We start from the raw sequence: 24514 nt of genomic DNA on the forward strand, positions 1-24514 counted from the left end.
TTCATTGGATAGCTGGGGACACACCACCCCTGGGAACGCAGCCATAAGAGATCAAACACATGCCTAACCACACACACACACACACACACACAAAAACTCCTGACCCATCCCGACACATGACAGGAGAAGCACTGTGTGACCTCGCCGTCTGTTTACATTTGCTTCTCGTCCATGACCGACAGTACGACAGGGCCAGACAAGATCGATCCTTGTTCACACGGGTGACGCAGGCAGAGGAACACACTGGAAATTCCTAACATAACTCGAGTCAACTATCCAAGCACACAAGTTAATGATTGCGCGTTTATCAATTTAATATCGTGTCCACCCCGTTACCTAATCGACAATATGTAACTTAGCTCACAGGGGGTCTCGGAATCAAAACAATAACAAAGGACCTAGCTTCTTGTTACTTTGAATAATATTGAAGGTTTCTGTGGGTGTGAATATTGATGGAATAATTATGGATGATGTTAGAACACAAGTCAACAAAATACATAACATATAGGTCCGGTTGTTTGTAGACATTTTACTGAAGATTTGTTACGAATTATGTCTTTAATATGTAGGTCATAAAAAACATCATATTTGTACATGATCACGGGGGATGGTCTGCATCCAAAATCACACACATACACATGCACAAACACGCACGCGCACACACACCTCGCCAGCTTGTTAAAGCGTCTTTTCGTGACAATAGCTCCTCGTCTTGTGCGTTTCCTGACTCGCTGAGGAGAGAAAGGGACACTTTCCGGGGATTCTTCAGCTGCATTGGCCTTGAAACATGCACATGAATACACCTACACACACACACACACACGCACACACACATTTGTTCTCGGCCCACAACTGAACACCCCCATGGGACTATAAAATGGTTTGATTAAATTTCACTATAGAGTCTTATGACGTCACAGATGCTTTGTAGATGGACAAAGAGCCTCTTCGTGTTCCATGTTCACTCAACTCTGGTTTTCCTTTGGTGTCACACCAGCTCTCTAATAATTTAGTTGGCTTCAACATTCTGATATTAGCTAAATTTAGTTTAGCTGCATTAATTGATTCATCTAAAATTGTAATAGTCTTCACTGGTACAACTCTTGGTGATGGCTGGAGGGTGAAAGTTAATACCATGATACATTTATTTTTGCCTGAAACCACCAATTAACCATAAATGTTATCAAACTGCAACCTATTGGCCTTATGTGTATTGACACACAGAGTTTGGGTTACAAGTCAGTATTAGGCAATATTTCTACTCCCTCCAAACTACATGTGGACTGGAAACCCTCTGTTTTCACCTTTGTGACATCCTGTGCCGAGGTGAGAGAAGATTCAGGCTTTGCTTTTTTTTTATAGCTCTCTCTTTTAAATTTGTTACTCAACTATCTGTCGTACTTCAATGTGAGCAACTGACTCACTTTGTTTGTTTCCCCTGAAGAGAAACTATGTTCTGTTGTCAATTTTGCTTCTCCCCTACTCTTTATAACAGGGGACCTTTTATCCTCCCCCTCTGCTGTGGCTGTTCAGAATGACTATAACGCATTTCACTTCTGAAGTTGTTGCACAGCACTTCTAAAGAACTAGTCTGTTAGTCTGTATTTCACTCTTACATATTTTGCAATGCTTCTAATAATTCCTCAAAACAAAAATCTTAAATAACAGAAAATAGCCTATTCTTTTATAATTATTAAGATTACATAATTTTCTAAACAGCCAGGCACTGCAGTACTCAACCAGGATTAAATAATGAATTGAGGACTATTTTCAGCTGTGGATTACTACAAAAATTCTAATTGTAATCATCGCTTCTCTTCTCTTAAAACAGCCAGTTTCAGTCGTGCCACTGAAACCGACTTTGGGATTAAATAAGGACGGAAAAAGAGAACGAGATGATCCATAGAGAGATGTAGAAAGACAAAAAGGCTGTGTTAATGCACAGCAGGGCGTCACAACACCCGTAGGCCCGCCAGTGCATCGGCCCACCGGGATGCTGAGCTCAGGATACAGCAGGAGCAGCTGGGGAGACGAGGAGAGGAAGAGGAAGGCAGGGAGGGAGGGAGGAAGTGGCAGAGACACACAGAGGAGTGACGAACTGAAGTCTGGTCGGGTCTCAGAGTGGTTTGTGTTCCAGGTCACTGTAATCAAATCTGGTCAAATCACACCTACACAGTTTACGTAAGAGCTTTTCACATGATAACTTGGATTGTTGTTGTTGGGGCGGCACAGCTACAAGGTACTGGGTGCAGACCTGCTGGTCGTCCAGGTCTTTCTATGTGGGTCCAAATCTGCTGTTTTACAAGAGGGACACTTTAGGCTCACATCCATTTGGTCCAGGCCACAAGAGGCCAGAAATGCCGTATGATTGCCTGAAGTGGCCCACATCCATATGCCATCTGGGTTCCGAGTCTTGCGACTGCTCAGATGGTCCGAGGTCCCTAGTTTGGGATCCACTGCTCCAAATTGACTGCAGGTGGTATGGTTGTATGTCTCGGAATGTTGGCCTTGTAATGGACTGGCTATCCATCTAGAGTGACCCTCAAAGGATAAACAATGAACAAAGCTGCTTTGGTCCTAATGCTTCTATTACAAGAGTCTGTTTTAACTCTTGAAATTGGTTGTTTCACATAACAAGCGTGAGGTGCAGCTCTGTGACAAACACACGTCACATGATATTTTTCTTCCTCAAGGCGGACCTGATGCAACAGTGTTGTGCTGTCACATCATGTCCGTTTATACTACTTTGTTATTTCCACAGCGTTCCACTCATCAGTGACACAGCATTAAACGTGTTTTTCCACACACAGGTTACAATCAATTGACCTTATTCCTTCTGACTGACTCCCCCTCACTGCTCCGCTCTGATTGGCTGGGGTTGACCAATAACATCCGAAAAGGAGGTTCCCATGCTTCGAACCCATCGCTTGTTTTCATGATCATGTGTTTTCTAATTGAAGCGAGGTCGGGAATTGATTTGATCTCCAAATAAATGCCCACGTTTGCGGATTAGTTTGTGTTTATTTATACGACATAATGTGTCCAAATCCTGGTTTTTCCTCCCCGACATCAAGTAGATTATTAACTTGTGGTGTCTGCTACGTGCTGTTGCATCGCAAACAACCCAGAACTTCCCTGAAGAAGTCAAATAACAGCCCTGACGTCACTGTGCGGGAGAACAGTTTCAAGGTGGAAGGGGAGGATTCAGCTGGAGGGAGGTGAACAGGGAGGAGCGGAGGAGGAGGAGAAGAAGGAGGTGAGTGTTTTGGTTTGGAGGGAGTGTGAGGAAAGTGTGTGTGAGGTTCGGGGGTCAGCATGGAGCCATGAGCATAAACATGGCGGAGGGAAACGGTGTGTGTACGCCCTTTATTTAGGGATGAATGAACGCCGGGCAGAGTTTACTATAGTGCAAATGCAAATGCAAACACACACACACACACACACACACACACAGACACACACACACACACACACACACACACACACACACAATCATTTACGCTAATTTAAAGCCTAATGTTCCAACAAGTTATTGACTTTGTTACATAAGTAAAAGTGCTTAAGGCAGCAGAGAGAAAGAATGAAAGTTTACTGCAACATCACAAGTCACACTCTCATCACAAATTGCATAATAATAGATTGTGAGTTGTGCTTCCAGATTATGGCTCTAGGTCATACATTTGTATTCACAGTATGTAAGTACAGTATAGGCAAATTAAATATATGTTATCATACACTGTTATGTTATGTGGCATGAAGAACTTTAGTGTGGCGTTGTATCTAATGACAGCGAACGATTTATATCACAGCTATTCTGTAGCTTGAAGGAGCTGTGAGGGTTTAATATGAGGAATATGAAATTAATCTGGATCTCAGTCACCTGTATCACCACCTTCGTCCAAGTTATGGTTCCCCCATGTCTGTTTGTTGGTTCATCTGTTTGAAGGATTATGCAAAAACCACTGAAGAGACTTCTGACTAAACCTGGTGGAGGGATGAGGCCTCGGCCTGAGAAGAACCATACAATATGGGTGCAGATGGAATAAGGTAAAGATCAAGAATGATTTATTTTGTATACGTCGGATTCTTCAGCTATGGAGGAGGTAGGCTCTACCGAGTGTCAACGTGGTTCTTTCTTTTCTTCCTTCCTTCCTTTGTTCCTTCTTTATACTATATTGTGTAATCCTAAATTGCATAATAACTGTGGTATTAATATAATATAATATAATGTTTATATAGTAGCATGGTCCAGAATATTGTGGTATAGCATGGTATAGTGTACTGTTGTGTTGCTGGCTGGTAATGTAATATCAACCTCAGCTTATTGTCTCATTAATTAAATCTTAATTTCGGAGGGACACACTAATAACTTTGTTATTTGAGTTTTACACGTCCGCAATTGAATTGACCGGTCATCCCAGATGCTGAGGGAAACATGTCCGTGTTCTGCACACGGCTGCAGTGTCTTGTGACTGACAACAGAAGCCACATGGCCTCGTGCAGTCAGTTTGAAATGTAATAAAAAAGTGAGGATCAACAGAGTGAAGATCAAACGACAATGAGACAGTAGAGGATGGAGAGCGGGTCATCACCTCCTCATACTCGGACAGAGGCTCTGTGCTTCCTGTCTATTTAAAGCACCCGTGATGACCACAGGGTTGAGAGTGTGTCAGAGTGAAAGTGTGTGTGTGTGTGTGTGTGTGTTCTCCAGTGGTTAAAGGTTATGGTCTGTATAAACAGGGAAGGGATTTGTGCATCAGTCCTTTCCTGAGTCCTTCTCGCTTCATAGATTTCTACCTCGCTGCGTGGACCATACAAGGCGTCAGATTGCGTGTGTATGTGTGTGCTCGTGTTTGACCTGCAGGACACCAGCTCAGACTGCTGTCTCCATGGCGAGGGCTGCTTCCTGTCATCGGAAAAGCTGGGCTTCCTGTGCCGAGGGTGCCGTTACAGTTGGTGTGTGTACAGTAGATTTCTCCCATTTGAGACATTGCAGGACCAGAGAAGGGAAATGTGCCCATTTATAAATAATAAAAAAGAAAATAAATCTAATATGGGACTAAAATGTGATTAAGGAGAGTACGCATCAGCAGATTAAATAGATAATCTGATCCAAGAAAACCACCCCGTCAGTTCTTCACCCTATTGTTCGCGTGGCAGCAGTCGGTCAGGGACACAGAAAACAGCATCCGGGAAGCCGTTTCAATCCACAGGCCGCTCTGTGACTCACCCACATGTCGAGATTAGACCCCCTGCTCGCACGAGACCAAAAGGCGATAGCGCCCGGGTCGAGCATCGGAGGCTGGGTGAAGTTTGGGGCGAGGCTAAAGGTGGAGGAAGCCTCTCGAAATAGCAAATGCAGGCCAAAGCCATTGTTTGAGCCGTTCCAGTGTCTGTTCTTTTCCTGCTCCCTCCCCTGCTCGCCACACCCCTGCAGTACACCGAGTGGACAGCAGACACACAGGCACCAGGGGGGGAAGCTATTGTGCTGCGCGCTATTCTTTCAGGATCGCTATTGTTGTTAGACGTTGGCAAAGGGACAATAGGAGGGTGATTCAATTTATAGACAGTTTTCTTCCTTGAGTCTTCCTTAGTCTTTATCTACCTAAAGATTTCTGTTGTCTTTTATAATGTTTAATAGGTTTCAAATCATGCAAACTACTATATAGTCTCTATAGTTATTGTACATGCAGTCTTCATAACTGTGTTGTTGCATTCAACCGAGCTGCAGCAGTGTATTACAAGTGCAACGTCAACTATCTTTCTTTCAGCATCAGTCCAAAGTTTGACCCCTTCTCCCCGTGGAGCATTGACGATGAATCATCATCAGAGGAATGTTAGGAATGCTAATGACCTTTCCTACTTGAAGTTGGAACCTTCCACACGGGAGTCATCATGGATTGACGGTGCTTACACAACCTGCACACACAGCACATGCACAAAAACAGATTTGCAGCCTCAAAACTGTTTGAATCTCAAGCACACACTCGCTAATCTCATGTGTCACACTAAGCATACACAGATTAATACTAGAATGGCACGCTATGGGCACACCTAAGCCAACGCCCAACAATCTCCTTAAAAAATTCATATTTCCCACACTCGTAGATATTAGCTGCTATTAATATACCTGGCAAAATCTTACAACGTCAAAAAAAGGGCAAAAAAACATCTTGGATATGGCCCCTGATCGTGATCGGCACCAACATTTTAAGGGACCATAACTCATCCATCCACCAAGTTTTGTAATAATCCATCCGATAGTTTTTGCATAAACTTTCTTACAAACAAACACACAAACCAAGCAAGTGGTGAAAAAGTGGAGTGTCAAATTTTTCCAAAATTGAACTTTGTAGATGTTTCATAGGCAACTTAATATTCTTATAGGGCCTCAGTGATACATATCATATTACCTAAGTTGAATTCTTCAAATCTGAAATTCGTTTTTGAGCACAACACAGTATATATAAACACCTGCAGGACACCGGCCCATTGGTTTGCCTGTGAAGCTGTAAATCCTTAAAATACCCTCTGTCCATCAGAGGCTCTGAGTTTCGGGCGGCTGAGATATTGCAGCTCTCCGTCTGACATTTGTGACGGATGGAGAAGAAGTGCTGACGGCTTTCTAACTTTTCTCTATCTCCCTTTAGAATCTGTGTAAGTTTATCTCGGAATCTGTTCTCTCTTGTACGGCCCTGGGGCCACGAACAAGTTTGTGTCAAAAAGTTTTTTTGACGAAAGCAGCAGCAGCAGCAAGAGATGTTGTTGTTTTTTCATGTTGCAGAAAACTCAACTCAAGATTCAGCCGAGCAGAGTTTTCTGAGCCCGCAGATTTACCTAAACACTGACACTCATATGACCCAGGTCTTATATAACTAATAGATCATAGGTCCAGTGACTGTGCAGTCTGTGGCTGCAGCTCTATATCTTTACATAAAAGCAGATAGCAGAACAAATGAGAGGTTAAAAGTGGCAAGATTGTGGAGAACACACACACTATCCAAAATTCAGTGTCTGTGTGTGTGTCTGTGTGTCTGTGTGTGTGTGTGTGTTTGTGTGTGTGTGTGTGTGTGTGTGTGTGTGTGTGTGTGTGTGTGTGTGTGTGTGTGTGTCTGCCACCATTTCAAATCTTTCGATAAGCAGCAGCAGATACCAAAGAGAAAACGTTGGGGGATGACTGAGTTACAAAAGTGTGTTTCATCCAGAAGCCTGTCGCCCACTCTGAGATTAGATAAAAAGAAAACCGGCCGGACAGCGGTGTCATCCTGCAATTTGAAACCAGCCACTCAAACCTGAACCGAGCCCCACTTGAGATACTGATTTCAGGGTCTTTTTCAAATCTCCTCTGAGTGCCGGCACAAAGAAAGGTGTGATAAATAAATCGACTATTGAGTGCTTTCCTGCGATTGTCTCGTCTTTATGACTCATTGTTAATGTCCGAGAAGCAAACTGTCCCACACCTGGACCATGAGGAGGATAAATGGAAGCTTGTAAAAGAATGAGAAAATAGCATCTGTGCCCTTTTTGGCAGCCGGTTTAAAAATGACCTCAGTAGTCAAACAGTTGTTTCAGGAGGAAATTCCTTTTTAGCTGTTTGACTGATACGATTGAACAAACATGAGAGATGTTGATCATAATTAGTGACTTGTTCAATAGGCTGAATGTTATTAAGCAGGAATTGTAACATGGATTGTGTGTCATGTGACTGCTTCATAACATTCTTGATGATATAATACCTTCAATATTAAGCAATAATGGGAAAATACTGTGATACGACTGAGGCAAAGGAAACATTATGGGTGAAGAACATACATCAATGCCACCTTCGCCAAAGAAGATATGTTTTTGTTTGCATATAATATTTTTAGTTCTGTATCATACCGATGCATTTGGCCCGTCCCACCTTGGGATTACCAGACACCCCTAGTTCATAATAACTGGAAACTTCCCATATTACTTACCCAATACCAAACATGGGAAAAAGACACCCACTAAAAAGAAAGAAAAACTTACTCTTGCATATAAAGCTTTTGTTTCTCTTCACCCAGGTTTTCTCCAGATAACTGACTAGATCATAAGTATAATTATTAACAGCCAAATCAATCCTTCTAGCATTATTTTTTTTTTTTATCTTACAAAACATTACACATTACACAGGTCTGAATAAAAGGGACAGTCGAAAACAAAAATTAAAATATCTTCTGCATAATCTGCAATTAATGTATTGTCCAGTTTTCATTAAAAGGTAAAATACCTGATCTCAGCTCAAGAATAATATGCAAATTGAGTTAATGGTAGAATCAGAGTGCATGTTCTGGCTATTGTTGAAACTTGACATCCATAAATAGATTAAAAACTGTTATCATGTAAATGTTAAGAGATTTGACATTTATAAATATTTCAGAAATGGTGTCTGATTACAAAGTGGTACCAGCGTGTGACTAAGACAACTGGAGATGGAGGCGACACGATTGACAAATTGTTGCGCTGTGTCTGTTCCGTCTTCCACAGACATATGTGGACACATGGCTCCCTCTCTGTGACCCGAGACCCAGCCAACCTGCTCCCATGATGCAACCCTGCGGGCAGTGATGTAATACTACAGTAACTGCAGCCATTTCAAAACCACAGTGTTAGCTAAAAAGGAGAGAGACAAAGTGACTGAATGATTAAGCTTGAATGTCATTATAATTTAGAGGTGTTTCTGCATTTGTTTGCATCCAATCGGATTCTAAACGAACGCAAAGGCAGGTGATGGATAAAAGAAGAGTCAGATTACATCATTTCCTTTTGACAAAATAAAACACACACATTAATCCCGTTCAGCCTCTCCCACTCTATCATTCCCTCACATCCTACATCTGCTCCTCTACAGTTTCATCTCTCCTATCTGGCTTTCCTCTGCAGATCTAGGCACACAAGCTGAATCATGAACGTGTGTATCCTCGCTGGGAACATGGGCTGATCGCCAGAACAGAGACGCTCATTACTCAGACGGCTGGAAGCAACATGCAAGACGCAGGGAGGAGGAGGAGGAGGAGGAGGAGGAGGAGGAGGAGGAGGAGGAGGAGGAGGAGGAGGAGGAGGAGGAGGGTATGAGGAGGAGAGGGAAAAGGGAAACTTGTAGGGAGGAGATATAGGGGAGGATAAATCAGATTTAATTAATATATCATACCGTAAAAAAGGTAATGACTGAGGAGCTAATGACTATTGGTAGGAACATGCTGCTGGAGGAGAACACAGGGAGGACTTGAGCCAAGATAATAAACTAGTTGGAGGAAAAATGAGGCCGGGAGAGAGAAATATAGAGATCGACGCAGGGGGATGGAGAGAAATGGCTGCTGACATTGAGGAGTCAATTAGTGAGGGGGGATGAGAGGAGGAGGAAAATGGGAGGAGACGGGGCAGACAGGAGACGGGGGGCACACACATGCACACACACACAAGCAGATAGAGTCAAGAAGTCATAAGTAATAACAGTCACGTCCACAGTTCCTTCATCCTTTTTAAAATATCTGTATTGCTTTTCCTCTTTCAGATGAATGTGGCTGATCTGCATGCAAGAGGTATCCCACTTCCCCTCATCTGCCCTGTGTGTGTGTGTGTGTGTGTGTGTGTGTGTGTGCTGTGTACATGCACACACATCAGCATACCAGGATGATTCAGTCGCCGAGGAGTTTCACCAGGCCACCGGTCCACAGACCTGTTCAGCCTACTTATTGGTTGCAGGGATGTACTGCCTCAGCCAATGACACTGCAGCAGGATTTTATGGCAACATTGGTGTGTGTGTGTGTGTGTGTGTGTGTGTGTGTGTGCATGTGTTAGCAGTCGAGTTAGGCGTGTGGAAAGAGAGAGAGAGAGAGAGCCTGGAGAGTACAATGGTCCAAACATTATTAAACCGGTCTGTCTTTGTACAAAATGTTCTGTTTGTGTCACTGTGGACACTCGAAGTGAGAAAACAAGATAATATTCTGCATAATGAGACATTAGAAGCAATGTAATGCTTCCACTGAGGCACTGGGAACAATCAGCCCGCAGTTGTGTCCGACTCTCTATCTCCTCCTCCTCCTTCTCTATTAATGGTGGAAGGAGAAGAAAGAATCTCCTCCGAAGTCCCACTGACCTCAGGGGTTAAAGACGTCGGCAGTATCTGGTGCTCTGTTCACTGTACTTGTGGGCACTCTGTGGGTTAATAGGGGGCAAATGCTCTTCCAGTGCAGACCTTAAGAATTGTGCCAGTACGATAAGGTGAGCAGATGTTATAAGCACAGTGGATAGTAAGATTTTGCTGCATTGATACACCTTGCAGTCTTATCAGTACAGGACAACTAATTAAAACGGAGTTTCTGCAGGTTCCAAGAAATTAATTTAACGAATGGATGAAATATAAAATCGGTTGAGTGCAACAGATATGAATGTTATCAGTAATCAGTTCCTAATTGCTCTTCGTGGAAGTTTTATTACAGTGTGCTTACATTTACATCATTGATATGTTCAGACCATAGACTATATGTAAATATGGACGACATAACGACTCCTCTAAATTGAGGCCAAAGTGTCTTCGTCACATGAAGACACTCCTCCATGTTAGTGGATGGGACTTGGACCAAACTAAAAAGTCAATTACACAGTACACTAAGTACATGTCAGGGTGGTGATAACCTGTTGGAATAACCAATTAAAAATGTTCCTTTCAAATATTTCAGCAGGTGTGTTGTGTGTTTTCCCTCAAAAGTACTTTTCTAAATCAATTGAAAATTAAAGTAATTTGCACTGTACATATATTGTTGAGGGACCTCTGATCTCTTGATCCTGACAGTATAATGACTACTCGTATTGTTTACTATGTATATAAAGCCACAGAGAGTCTCATTTGTTCAGGCACCGTTGAAAGGCTAAGGGACTAAAAGTGCATTTCAATTCAAGTCAACATCATAAGAAATGTCCCAATAGCAGAGTTTGGGGGAAGATGAGGGCAACGTCTGGACTGCTCTGTTCAAAGTTCTCTCACAATGCGAGAGGTCGACAGCGTTACACAACCGTCGCACTCTCACTTTGTTCACGCTGTGCGGAGACAACCACACCAAAAGTCTCTGCCACCACAGGAGAGTGCACTGCCCACTCTTCTATTAGCGGCTGGAGAAATGAGAGGATGACCAGCTTCAGGGCTCACGGACATTTTCAGTTATTTATTAAAAACCAACAGATCCTGCAAAATATCCCGATGATTCCTCGCAAACCTGATGCGTACTGTACTTTGCCAAACAAATCTTGCAAATCTTACAAATTCACAAAGTGACTTCAGGAGTTATTTTGCATGTGCCAGAATTTGTCATTTCATTTCCCTTCTTTTTTTTGTGTATTTTTGTTTTCCAGCGCTTGTGTCAGGGGAGTGTTTTTCTCCCGCTCGGCTCCGTATTCACTGGAACACGGCCGAAACATTTCCATTTCAAAGCCTTGCTGGAGTATCTATGTGGTTGTGTCTGTGTTAGTCTGTGTGAGTCTGTGTGAGTCTGTGTGTGTCTGTGTGTGTGTGTGTGCTCATCTGTGCTCGAGTATGCATGTGTGTCAGACGGCTGAACTCTGTGACGAGGACAGCTTTCCGAAAAATATCCTGCTCAAATGTTAAGTGACATCTCTGTTTGCCTCTTACCCAAAAAGCAAAGCTGTTTTCTTTTATGCACTCTTCAAAGAAACAGGAGGAGGAAATGCACTTTTCCCCCCAGAGAGAGAGTCAATAAGGTGAAGAGGTAAAAGATAACTTCGGGAGCTTTGTAGGTGAGTGGTGCTGCATGCGTTTATGGCCTTGGAACAAACCATGAGTATGAATGGCCATGAAATTAGTGTTTTAAATACACATTATATGACTCAGCCAAGATTAATGCAGAAGGTTACTTTCTCAGCCATGAACAGGATTATGCGCTAATGACACAAATTGGACATGCCCTGGCTATAACATGTTTAGTTCAAAGTCATAAACCTGCTTTTGTTCATGCCTTTCTCTCATTATAATTTATTTTATTACTCCTAAGCAACTTATTCTCCAGACTTTAAAAAAAGTTCTCTTAAAGTCAGCTTTTCTTTTCTTGCAGTGAAACCATCAGAAAGAGCTGGAAGGTTGAGTTAGCCGGATTATTTATTTTGGGACCAGCTTTATCTATTGAAATTAAGTCGTTAACAGACATGAATTCTGGAGGATGTCCACAGAATTGAGTTTTTCCACACGTTAGACACGTCATCAAAACAGCCACTCGCTCGTGAATCCTGTGGAGAATCCCCTGTTGTTTTCTCTCATTGACATGTGCATTCCCACCTCCAGCCCTGGGAGCTTCGAGGAAGTTCAGTGCTCGTCTGAAAGCAGCTTCAGTGACCTTTTTACTTTGTCCACGCTAAAGTAAGACCTGTTCTGCCTGTTGGTAAGGATCCAGTAAATTTTGCGCATAAAACAATACGTTGTTTGTTTGAGATCATACTTCCTGATTGGTGGAGGCACACAAGGATGATTTGGAAAACCTATTTTATCAACATATATCTACTTATTAATTCAATCCACAAATATCTATCTGTCTGTCTGTGGAAAACCACTCAGATTTATATAGGGTTAAAAGTCTAAATCACATTTTCCGATGTGTTGAGCCCAGGTCACCTGAAATTGCTTGTTGTAAATGCAGCAAGAGTTTAATGATTCAAATAAATAATTCAATATATATATATATATATGTCTTATTTTTTTCAATGCGGTTGACTGAAAAAACTTGATGATCCTGTACTTCTTTGAGTTTCGGTTTCTCTTTCCATCAGCTGAAATCTGAAAATACACATGATTGAATGGTGAAGGTGTTAAAAATAAATATGAATGTGTGATCTGAAGCAGAAAAAAAACTATATTTGTGAGAATTGGAGGTAGGAGTGTGTGTTATATAAGACCCCCCCCCCCCCCCCACTACCCCAAAAAACTGCATAGATAAGAAATGCATGTACAACAGAGGGAGTAAAACAGTGATCCTGAAAGATGAGAGAGAATACGGAAGCAGGAAGAGATGAAGTGTTTTCCGCTGGGGGCTGCAGCTCATCTCAGTCCATCTTGAATTTTTCCCAGAAAAAAAAAAAGTGTGTTTATCTTTTCAGCTTATTTTATTAATTGAGGTAGATGCCATTCCCTATGTGGGCTGTGTATTCAACCTCTGTGTTTTATTTTGGAATGAATAATTCAGTTGAAGTGCGATGAAGAAAGAGAAGAAACGGCTAAAATCCTTGCACTTTACAGGATGTACCTCACTGGCAATAATAAATCAGTCCGGTCGACCCCCGGGGGGAGCAGGCAGTGGATTTGTCCTGCTCAGCTAGAATTTTTGGCCTGAGAGGAATTTAAAGGACAGGAAATACCAGAACAAAAAAAAGGATAAACTTTTAGGTCGACTCTTAAGGGTCAGTCAGACAACAGAGAGAGAACTGGTAACAACACACTACTTGTATATGTGACAATAGAGTGTGTCGATCTCAGTAGGTGATTTGTTAATTTCGACAAGGGAGGATGGTCCCTGGATAAATGGTGCAGCCGTTTGTTGCAGTACACAAATATGTGATCTCTATAGCGTATTGTGTTGATGTGTCGTCAAAGTACATATATATTACGTCTGCATACACACATACTGTATATCTGTTCCTTTAAGACTGAAGTTTGAACCTGTATGTTGAGTAATGTGTTTTTAATTCAGTTTTGCAGATTCTCTGGATAAAATGGAGACGCTGGAATCGGAGAGGACGATGAGGAGTTTTTCTCAGATGGTGTCGCTGAGGAAGAGCATCACAAAGTTCTTTGGCGGAGTTATGAGAAGGTAAGAAAGTAACAAACATAAATGAAGGACAACGGGAACAATCCAAGTGTGAGTCGTTGACCCACCACCACCATCACCCAGCCTCGACCTCCACCCTATTGAAGTGATGAAGCCCCTGACGCCGAGGATCTGGCACCAAAGGCTGACACTTCCTGTTGGTGCTTGTTTGCCTGCCTTAAGTTTGTAGAAGTGTTTGGTTAATCCATATGTTAGGTGGGGTATAGAAGCGCAAGAGAAACTAATTTGGCTCCGGGCTTAAATACATGAATTAATCAGAAGGTTCTCAACAAATGTTTTGTCTGTGTTCTCTTAGTTAATATAGCGTTGGCTTCAACTGACAGCTCACTATATACGTGTGTGTGTGTGTGTGTGTGTGTGTGTGTGTGTGTGTGTGTGTGTGTGTGTGTGTGTGTGTGTGTGTGTGTGTGTGTGTGTGTGTGTGTGTGTGTGTGTGTGTGTGTGTGTGTGTGTGTGTGTGTGTGAAAGGAAAAACCAGGCTTCATCCCCCGGGGAGACAGACCGAGGCTCATATTCAATGCTCTTTATGAAAGAGGCTTGTCTCCCCTGTCAGATCTCTGTATCTCTCTTCTCCCCCATGCCTTCATCTCTCGCTCTCCTCTTTATATTTGTCTTTTTTTTATTTTCTTTCACATCTACTCGGCCCCTCCAGCACACTCTCCTGTATTTCACTCATCTGGCTCTCCGCATCGCTCCCTCCGACTCTATCAGGATTTCACTTTGAACTGGTTTCCCCTCTCCCTCCGCACATGTCTGTGCTATTCATGATGAAATTGAAATTCTTGCCCCGTGGCTAGAACAGATGGGCTGACTTGTGATTTATCTTTCACGCCGAATAAAAATCACACCAGAAAGTAGAAGATGAGTTAATAGCCTGTGTGCTTTAATAAATGATGGCACCGAGTGTGACTGGTGAATCAATGAATGATGCTGTTCCTACTAACAAAGGGAAATTCTCACAACAATCACAAATTTGTGTGGATTTTCTATCTGAAACTTACACAACTTTGAATGAGGGAATGTCCCTCTTCACTTCCTGTCGACATTCTCATCTGGTCCCCCCCCCACCTCTTCATGGTGTTACCGTGGCGATGGGGGGTCGGCAGTAGCTCATTGGTCTGGCGCCAGATAGGAAGCAGCTGACCGCTGTGCAGGGAGTGGACAATGAAGGACACACTGAACCTCAGGCTGGAACAGAAGTGTGTGTGTGTGTGTGTGTGTGTGTGTGTGTGTGTGTGTGTGAGAGTGTGTAAGAGAGAGAGAGAGAGAGAGTCATAGTTTGTTAATATGCAGACCATTGTTTTCTTTGGTGCCATTTATGGAGTCAGTGAAGGGCAGTAACTAACTAAACTTTATTTCTGTCACATAATTACACATCATTAGATAAAATAATGTATGGTTATAGTGTAATTACAATAAATACATTAGGACATTTAAATTTGGATTTTATTGATGTATTTGACAGCAAAAAAAGTCTCCTGATTAATTAATAATTAATCACATATCATATATTATTAGGTGTATAAACAAATAATAGCACAACTTAATGGTAACAAACTAATGATTTGTTCCCGTATCCAGACTTTTTTTTTTTTATTATACTTTTAAGTACATATAGAGCTTAAATGCTAAACAGGGAGAATCACAACATGGTGTTGCCATTTATTCATAATGTGCATCTAAACTGCTAAGAATGACTTTAATCCTTTAACATAATATTTTAACCTGACTTCAATTGAGCTAACATCTGTTGTCAATCATCATAGATGTTTTTACGAGTGCATGTCGAGTTTCACAGATGAACTGAGAGGAAACAGAATAAATACCCACTGGGATTTCTCACCCGAAACTCAAAGCGGGCTCATGCAGGGAAACGGTTGGCATGCCATGAGCCGCCCGAGAGACAAAAGACAGAAACAAAGCGTGTCTGTAAATAGTGCTGCCGTACGTCTGTGTGCTCCCCGTGGCTCCTGCAGACTTCCTTATCTGAGAGGCATCGCGTGGATTGCTCCTCTGAAGTCAACGCTTCCCATTGTTCCTGGAAAGACTGGAATTCCACTGCGGGTACAATGGGACTGACAGAGCAGGGACACGGGGCAAAGTTAAGGTTTGATATGGGCCATATATGGTGGGAGAGCAGACAATAGGGGAAGTATTGAGCGCTCAATACGGTTGATTGTAGCCATGTGGTGTGGTCCATATTTAGCAAGCTATGAGCCAGATGGGCGTATTTGTGTGTACTCGTTTTGTTACCTCTTTAGGATCTTTTCCAGCATAAACACTGACCTTGTCATGACCAATAGACCTCATGGGGACCAAAGCCTGGTCCTAATGAGGCAAACCTCTTTTCTGAAGTCCTATAGGTAGTAAAGGTTAGGTTTCATTAGACAGTCTGCGCGCGTGTATCCATCCACTATAATAAACTACAAGCCAAAAACTATTATGTAAAGAGGTATATTTAAAATATTATTAATCATCTTATAATCATTTTACTTCACAGTTATTTATAAATCACATGACACTACTGAGCAGTGAACTTGTAATGCCAAGATACTGACAAACACATAGATTTAATATTCACTGTAAGGGGAGACACCACAGGCTGAGCATTTCTCCCCTGCCACTTGAGTAAAGACACTTGTTCATGTCTGGTGAGAAACTTTTCCAGCCTCATAACTTTTTCAAAGGGTCTTGAGATGTAATAAAGATGGCTGTAATATCTGGAGTTGCATGTTATGCAAACAACAGGTGTTATATATGACCGCATTCCTTCTTTTGTATTTTCTGGGCAAAATAAGATCTGTATCGAGCAAAAGATGAAAGGATATGATAAAATGCCCTTTACACTGTGTCCTTGGAGACATGTGACTCAGGTTTACAGACTTGAGTGTGTGTGTGTGTGTGTGTGTGTGTCTGTGTGTGCACAAGCAGGTAATATGTCCCTGTGTCCCCTGGCTCATTCCTGTCAATCATCAATTGAAGACTGTATTAGTGAAAAGGTCACATGGTTTCTGCTAAACACAGTCAGGGAGAAGCTGAGAGAACTATTTCAAATATCTTTGCAACCTACTTAGACAGACAAGAAAGATAAATGAACGCCTTCAACGAAAAGAAGAATTTACCCCAATTTCATTTTGTTTCAGAATTACAAAGTTCCTTTCTTGAGTTCGTCCAACCATGTCTTGAAGGGATAGCTCACCCAAAAATTAAAATGCACTCATGATCTACTCATTTATCTTGTCGGCTGTGATAGTGAACATTTAAGCTTAAAAAACAATGTAGTTGAATAATAAAAGTATAAGTTTAAGTTAAATAAAAGATATTCACTTCAGTTCAATTTTAAATGCCAAATCTTAACATAAGGTCAAGACCTTAGAATTGAAAGAGAAACCCAACAGTTCCTGACTGTAAATCATCGGACGAAACTTCACAAGCTGCTTCTCTACATTCCTGGCTTGTGTAACATTGCGTCTGCGGAGAACAGAATGTACCTTTTTGGATTTCTACTCAGGCCACCCACAAGGTGAGTCACCTGTCTGCAGCTATGTGGCACCAGCCGAGCGCCACCAATGTCTTTCCTCCATTTGGCCACGAGATTCCCGTGTTGGTGACAGGGGAGGTAGCAAACAGGCAGGTCGGCCAAGTCACAGGGTAGAGCAGCTCTTCTATCACAAACTCATGCACACACCACACGTGCTGGCTGAGATCCCTGACATCCACTTTACACACGTGCAGAATTAAAGAAGGAAGAGGAACAAGGTGTTCTGTGTAATTGGAGACACGAAAGTACTTATCAATGAAAACCTTATTCAGACGCCCTCTGTATGACAATGTCAACCCTGTGGACTCCTCGCTCTGTGGATCACGCCACATATCTCAAACCAAATCACATTCCCGAGGCATGTCGGCGTCAGGTGACTCAACCTTGACACTTCTGTCAACCCATCCAAGACTTCACAGCGTACCTCACTGCCATGAATTTCTAATGCTTTTCCTCTTTTAACTTCTTCTCACTTGCCCAAGTTCTATCTGGGTTGAGTTTGGTTTTATATTGTACACAAGGCTCTGCAAGGGACGCTTTGAAGGGTAAATAGTATGAAATGCATTGATTTGTCCATTCATACATACATATAAAATGACTGTATATAAAGATGGACATCGCATCTCCACTTCCTTCCATTACACGAAAGTTGAGCTTATATATTCTGGAATACGGAGCTGCGGTATCGATACACACATTCGGCCGATGGCAAGCTAGTCTCAGCTGTCAATCACCATGATTCACCCGTTTATTATGTCATCAAATAACTAAGATCAAACTTACTGAAAACACTGGAACATAAATCAATTTGATACAAACTGAAAGAAATCGTCTTTAAGAAAATAGTACTTTTATTTTTTTCCATGGTTCCTTTCCCATCAACTAACGCGGATGAGGCTGGGAGTATGATCTGTACTGAAGCCAGCCACAGGGGGCGCTAAAGACATAGATATGGCTTTTACTTTTGTCATGCGGTCCATCCACTTCCAACCATCTTAACTCAAAGCTTTTGACCATATCACATGGTCATCATCCAAGGACAAGTGGAGTTCAGAGTTGTTTCCAAGCTCAAGATCCATTTCTTAAAAATTATGGATGAAGCATGTTTCTCAGAATCATGTAAAACATTTGCAACTGACCAACTTTCTCCTAACGAAACCATGGGCTACAATTGGAAGCTCTGCATCACATTAAATTAGCTACGGTGTTTTTTAACAGTCCTCGTGTTGTTCTAGAAAACTGTTATAAAGTAATGATCGATCGTCATATATGTGATTTAAGTCCTACAAACTACAAAAAAAGGCCATTTCTCAGTGTGTGAGGATATTTCCCAATCCCTAACCTTGAAATTTGATTTGCATTTCATTTTTTGATTTGGGACTCAAGTCCAAGTCAAGAGGCTCATCACCATGCCTCCGGTAAGTGCCGAAGCTAAAATGTTTACTCTGAAGCGTCACGCCAAATGAGACGTGTAGAATAAGCCCCGTGCGGGTGAGCCTCGATCGCCGCGCGGCGCAATCGCTGCTCCCGGTTCAGCTGACTGAGCACAGTGATGAGAGTCGGCCACTGAGCCTTTGTAATTGGTTCTTTGCTCTCCACTTCTTTCCCTCTGTCTCCCTAGCTCAGCAGTGCAGGGTTGTCAGTCCCACTGGGAGTTGTGTCGTGGCTGCACCCCCTCCCACACACACCCACACAACCACACACACACACACTCACCAGCAAAATACTGTACCTTGGCAAACAGAAATACACAAGTAAAGTACCCGCACACAAATGCGCCTCATAAAATTCGAACTGCTCCTCCCTCCTTTTTGCAAACTCCCACGCATCTATCACACCCATACACACACACACTCACGCTGGCACACACACACACACACACACACACACATATACACACACACACACACCAACAGTAGGCACGTACCTGTGTGTGGTGCTCATTAGTAGCTGATAGATTCAGGGAGCTTGACTTTAGGAAGTCCTGGGAGAGCCTTGAGGTAAACTGCACCAAATGAGAAAGTATGACAGACACATTCTTCTCATGTCAATTTGTGTGTATATGCAAATAATCCTACATTCAAATACACACCAACACAATGCGTCACACCTGTACACACACCGACATGGACACTTTCTATCCCAGTGAACCACGCTTGAAGAAATCCGGAGCTTTGCTACAACACGTGTGCTTGTCAGAGTTACTATTTTCAGCGTGGGAGAGAAGTTGGAGCCGCGAGCAAGAAGCACTTTTTCCCCTATAGCTGCTCTTTGCTGCAGCCGGTGGAGGCAGAGCAGGAATATGGTTAATTTATGAAAGTATCTCGGAGTGAAGAGCAGGTTCCTTGAAGTGGAAGCGAGCGAGAAGAGGCTGTGGGTGTGAAGGTGTCTCAGAGAACCGCTTTCGCACAACACAGTCAGAGGCAAATGGTGGCAAACATTTGGGTCGTCAGCCGCCGGCCTGTCCCTGAGACAGCAGCAGGGGAGGACAGTGGAAATCAATTGGGTTTGATACAATGGAGGCAGAGGGCGAAGTCGAAAATAGAGAGAGACAGTGGGAAAAAAGACGTCTTTTCATTATCTTCACATCTGCAATGTTGATTAGCTCCTTTCTTGCAAAGGGGAAAATCTGAATAATGATGTTTGATACACTTTTTAGTAGTATTGTGACTCAGGATAAACAGAACCATGATCGATGGAGGATTATTCACTGCCCTTTACACTGCCATTCAACTTTTGGCTGCAGAGAGGAGTCCACGTATAACAATGAATCGCTTAAGTTGTGAATAGAAAAGTAGAGTTTTTTGGTATTTTTTACCTCCGGCAAGGTGTAGGTGTAACTTGGTGGAGGGATGCAATATGGGTCAAGGAAAGGATTTAATTTTTTTGCAGATACAGGCAAACTTTTTTTCTTTTGGCATTTTTTCATTGATTTCTCAGAGAATAATTCATGGCTCTTGATGAAAAACAATCTGGTATATTTAGAGGACTGGTGTTTTTAAGTTTAGGCTATTTGCTGCAGATCTACATACAAATCTGGATGTAGGGAATTTAAATGTGGTTGTATAAGAGAACTGTTTGACGTAGATGTATGCACTCTGTAAAATTAGTTTGGTGTTATCTCTCAGATGCACTGGATTATATTAGAGTGGAGTCAAGTAATGAGCCTTCCGTTCAATCTAACATTTTTTTTTTCCAGGTCTTGTTTGGTATATGATCAAAACATGCCCAGTGGACCTCATTAGCAGTCTGAGATGGTAAGAGCACATCATCTCTGACCATCACAAAGGAGTAATACAGCCTCACTTGGCTCCAAATGAGAAGTTCTCAGTCTCTGATGTACATGTAAAGCATGGAAATACATCAAAACATTACCCCTACATCTCATGTCAGTTGGGGGGGGGTTTATGAGGGGGGCTGGTTACATATAAAACTCCGCTGTGTCCGGCTGCCAGAAGAAAATCCATAATTTATTGACTTTCGGATCATTTTGGCGATTCTCTGAACCATTTAAGAAACTTTTCAATTCATTATTTATAGGCTGCATTTGGATTTTTACAAGAGCAGCAGCGGAGAACCTTTGCGGTCTTTTGGGAGATCACAGAATAATTGATCAGTGATGTGGAGCTATATATTCAAGACAGGAATTCTTTGCAGTTATGTAAGAAGCGTTACTGGTGTCACACAATGTAATCGCACCCTGGAGCCCTCACAGCTCGATGACGAGATTGTTTTGGGGGGGAAATGGCCTTTATTTTCTTCTTTCACTCTTCAATGCATCATGCCATTGGTGCTTAAATGCAAACAGTCAAAATAGACTTTGGCGGCCTTTATTGTATTTACAAGGAGCAGTGAGGGAAATATAAATAAGGTACTCAAAAAGCTCAAACCTATGTCTTTTTTTTGCTATTCCTGCAGTAGGTCTATATTCTGTACAAAAAGCCTTTGAGGGAAACAGATAAAACTACTCTGAGGATGGAGTTCTTGGTCATCGTCTTGGATAAAAACAAATCCATTGAAATAATAGTTTGGAGGCATAAAGCATAAGAGAAGCTGCTAAGCCCATGAACAGATCTTGTGGTTTCCCGAAGAAGCAAATGCACGGTTTTTCTTTTCTCTTGCAAATTACAGCCTCCTCTCTGTTTTCAAGCAGCTGCTTGCAGAGCTGATTTCACCAATCATTGTCCCATGCCATTACTGCTGAGTCACTGATGAATGGGCCTCTGACTGATCCCGATTACAGTGAATACAGCACAGTCATTGTTTGAGAATGGGGCAAACAGACTCGCTTGCTGTGTGATGAGACTTTCATTTCAGTGGGTGTTCAACACATGTGCAGCAGAGCATTCTTATCTATTCCTTTTAATTTGCACTGTGTCTATTGTTATCATTGAATTATCAGCTTCTTGACCTTTACTTTGGATTCTGGCGTGATCAATACACTACCAGTGTGTGTAGTTGCACTATTGTGCTACTGTTCTCCGACAAATAAAAGAGTCCAGCAAACCGATTTCTTGAATGACATCAACATGTTTTTCAGACAGATGGTGCACATGTCATTTCTGCACAGTTGTATGATGCTGAGTAAGATAAAGTGGCACATGGACCAAATATTTTTCAATGGACCAGACATCTCCTCAAATAAGGTCAAATCTGGCTGAGAAGAAGCATAAACGAATCTTCTAATAAAGACGGACAGATGATACAAGAAAAACAGCTGCAGTTCTTTCAATTGTTTTATCATCCTTCCATCTATCAACTCTATTGTGTTTATTCTCGATGGAAAAGACTAAAAAAGGACGGAAGTATTGTAACCAAAAGTAAACTGTCATTTCCTTTGGCTTCAAATTTCATTTATTATCTTTTATTTTCAAGGATATATAGCCTTTAGCTCGCAAATGGAAGATTTGTTCTATTTTTGTTGCCACATTTACTGCCCATGTGATGTGCCGGGATAGATAACAGGATCATGACTCAGCTTTATCGTGTTTGGGTGTCACATCAGGAAATTAAACTGCCCCAGTGTTATAGGTACTGAGGCAAGGGCACACATGTGTGTGTGTGTGTGTGTGTGTCTGTGTGTCTGTGTGTTCGTGTGTCAACTCCAGGTGGACCAAAGCTGTCAGGAACAGTTCCCTACAATAAACACAGTGTAATGAGTAGACAAGACATATCCTGGGGTTCCCTGTCTTCTGCCATCCTCATAGGGACAACTGAAATAAGAAGGAAATCATAGGAGGGGTGAGCTGTGTTAGATTGAAGGAGAGAACCAGAGAGAGGGAGAGAGAGGGAGGGAGGAGCCACCATCATCTGCAGCAGAAAAATGAGCGAGCGGAGGATAAGGGGGAGGGCAGAGTGGTGATGAGGGACGGAGAGGCAGTCGGAGAGAAAGATGGAAGGAGAGAGGAGAGGAGGGGAAGGGAGGGGAGGCGGCATCTGCTCACTGCAGAGCCTTTCATTGATAAAGTGGTACTGGAACTGGACACATGCACACATGCCTCATCATGCTCTCTCACAGACACACACACACACACGCACACACACACACATCATTGGTTTGTTTACAGGCTGACACCACGGAGGCAACAGAGCATTCACTCACAAAACAACAGCTCTCAGACATACACACAACAATCACACAGTGCCATGCTCTCGGACAACAACAACATCATCATCATCCCCACCAACAACTAAAGTGGGCTTAGCTCATTGCCAACTTGGAAGGGGACACCTGTAACTGAGCAGTTTGGCGCTTCTGATCCGGGATCAGCGCTTGGACAAAAACCAGCTGCAGCAGAAACAGTGGAACCAACCATCTCACCGGCATAAAGGTACAGATGGAGGCGAGCATGTGTGTATACAGTGCAGGAGTTCATACACACACATAACACATTTATCTTACTCGCGACACTCATTGTCATGATGCATTACCTGGCCCCCCCACCCTAACCTTAACTATCAAAACGAATTGCCTAACCCTAACCCTAGTTAACCCAACATTTTTACTCGAAATGTTATCATTTTTACACCATGTTGTCTTCCTCCTAGTCACTCAGAGCTAAAACATAGTGTAATTGATTCTGTTTTGAGTGGAATTAGAACGTCGGAGCTTACACACACTTTGATGACACCACAGGAGCAGTATAGAGGCATTTACATTTGAAGAAGTGGTGGCACTTGAATTGGATTGGATTAGGCTCCAACGCTGTTTACCCCTGAAACTCCAAAAGTGTGATATTAGCATTGTGGTGAGTAGATAATGAGTCAATTTAAATTTTTTGATGAACTATCCCCTTAACTAAAAACAGCCCATTAAAGCTGGGTCAGAAAGTGAGGACCGAACGAAATGTCCTCACTCTTCTGTTTGTATCGGCTCAAAATGAATGAGAGACTTCACACACACACACTTCAAAGAGATGCCTTCTGAGACCTCTGAGCTGTAAACAGAGCTCTCTCCTCCTCACAGCAACAGGAGCGAGCACCTACCTCCATCTGCCTCCTCCTCCTCCTCCTCCTCCTCCTCCTCCTCCTCCTCCTCCTCTCTCTTCATCTTTTAAGAGCATCTTTCTCGCTCTCTACTGTCTCTCTCTCACTTCCTCCCTTACTTTACCCTTATCTCTGCCCTGGCACCTCGTCACTCCAGTAGACTCATTCTCGTTGCAGCATCCTCCTTCTCTCTCCCCCACATTTTGGGTCCATCTGCCTCCTCCAACTCCACCTCTTCTCACTCTCCCGCTTTCCTCCTTGCATCCTCTTTTTGCCACACAGAAGCAGCACCCTCCCTCATTCGCAGTCCCGCACTTGTCTCCACAGGAGCCAGGACCTTCTCCTCATGCCTTAGACAAAACTCTCCACCTCTTGTCTTCTTTTAACTCCCCGCCAGTCTGTCCGTCATCCTGGGATCAACAGAGGCAAGCGGAGTGCCGGTGTCGGCCATGAAGCTGGTGAACGGAGGAGGAGAAGGAGGAGGAGGAGGAGGAGGAGGAGGAGGTGGCGAGAAGACTGCCTTTTCCTTTAAGAAGTGCTCTGCTTTCCAGTTTGTCAAGAGGAAGGTGAGTTTGGGTCACTCACACACACACACATTCACACACAAACACACACACACACACACACAGA

At 42.7% G+C, this 24514-nt stretch overlaps 1 protein-coding gene across 1 annotated transcript in view; it reads left to right on the top strand.

Annotated features, from left to right (window-relative positions):
- The first annotated feature begins 3262 nt into the window (after positions 1 to 3262).
- The window catches only part of LOC128460635 (uncharacterized), a 41391-nt gene continuing 20139 nt past the window's right edge, over positions 3263 to 24514 (top strand). The window contains exons 1-4 of the mRNA XM_053445879.1: positions 3263 to 3351; positions 3947 to 4047; positions 13720 to 13839; positions 24282 to 24450. Of these exons, the coding sequence (XP_053301854.1) occupies positions 4028 to 4047; positions 13720 to 13839; positions 24282 to 24450 (309 nt within the window). The 5' untranslated portion in view covers positions 3263 to 3351; positions 3947 to 4027. The remainder of the gene's footprint in view (positions 3352 to 3946; positions 4048 to 13719; positions 13840 to 24281; positions 24451 to 24514) is intronic.

Source organism: Pleuronectes platessa, chromosome 17 (assembly GCF_947347685.1).
Source record: "Pleuronectes platessa chromosome 17, fPlePla1.1, whole genome shotgun sequence".
Taxonomy (NCBI): Eukaryota; Metazoa; Chordata; class Actinopteri; order Pleuronectiformes; family Pleuronectidae; genus Pleuronectes; species Pleuronectes platessa.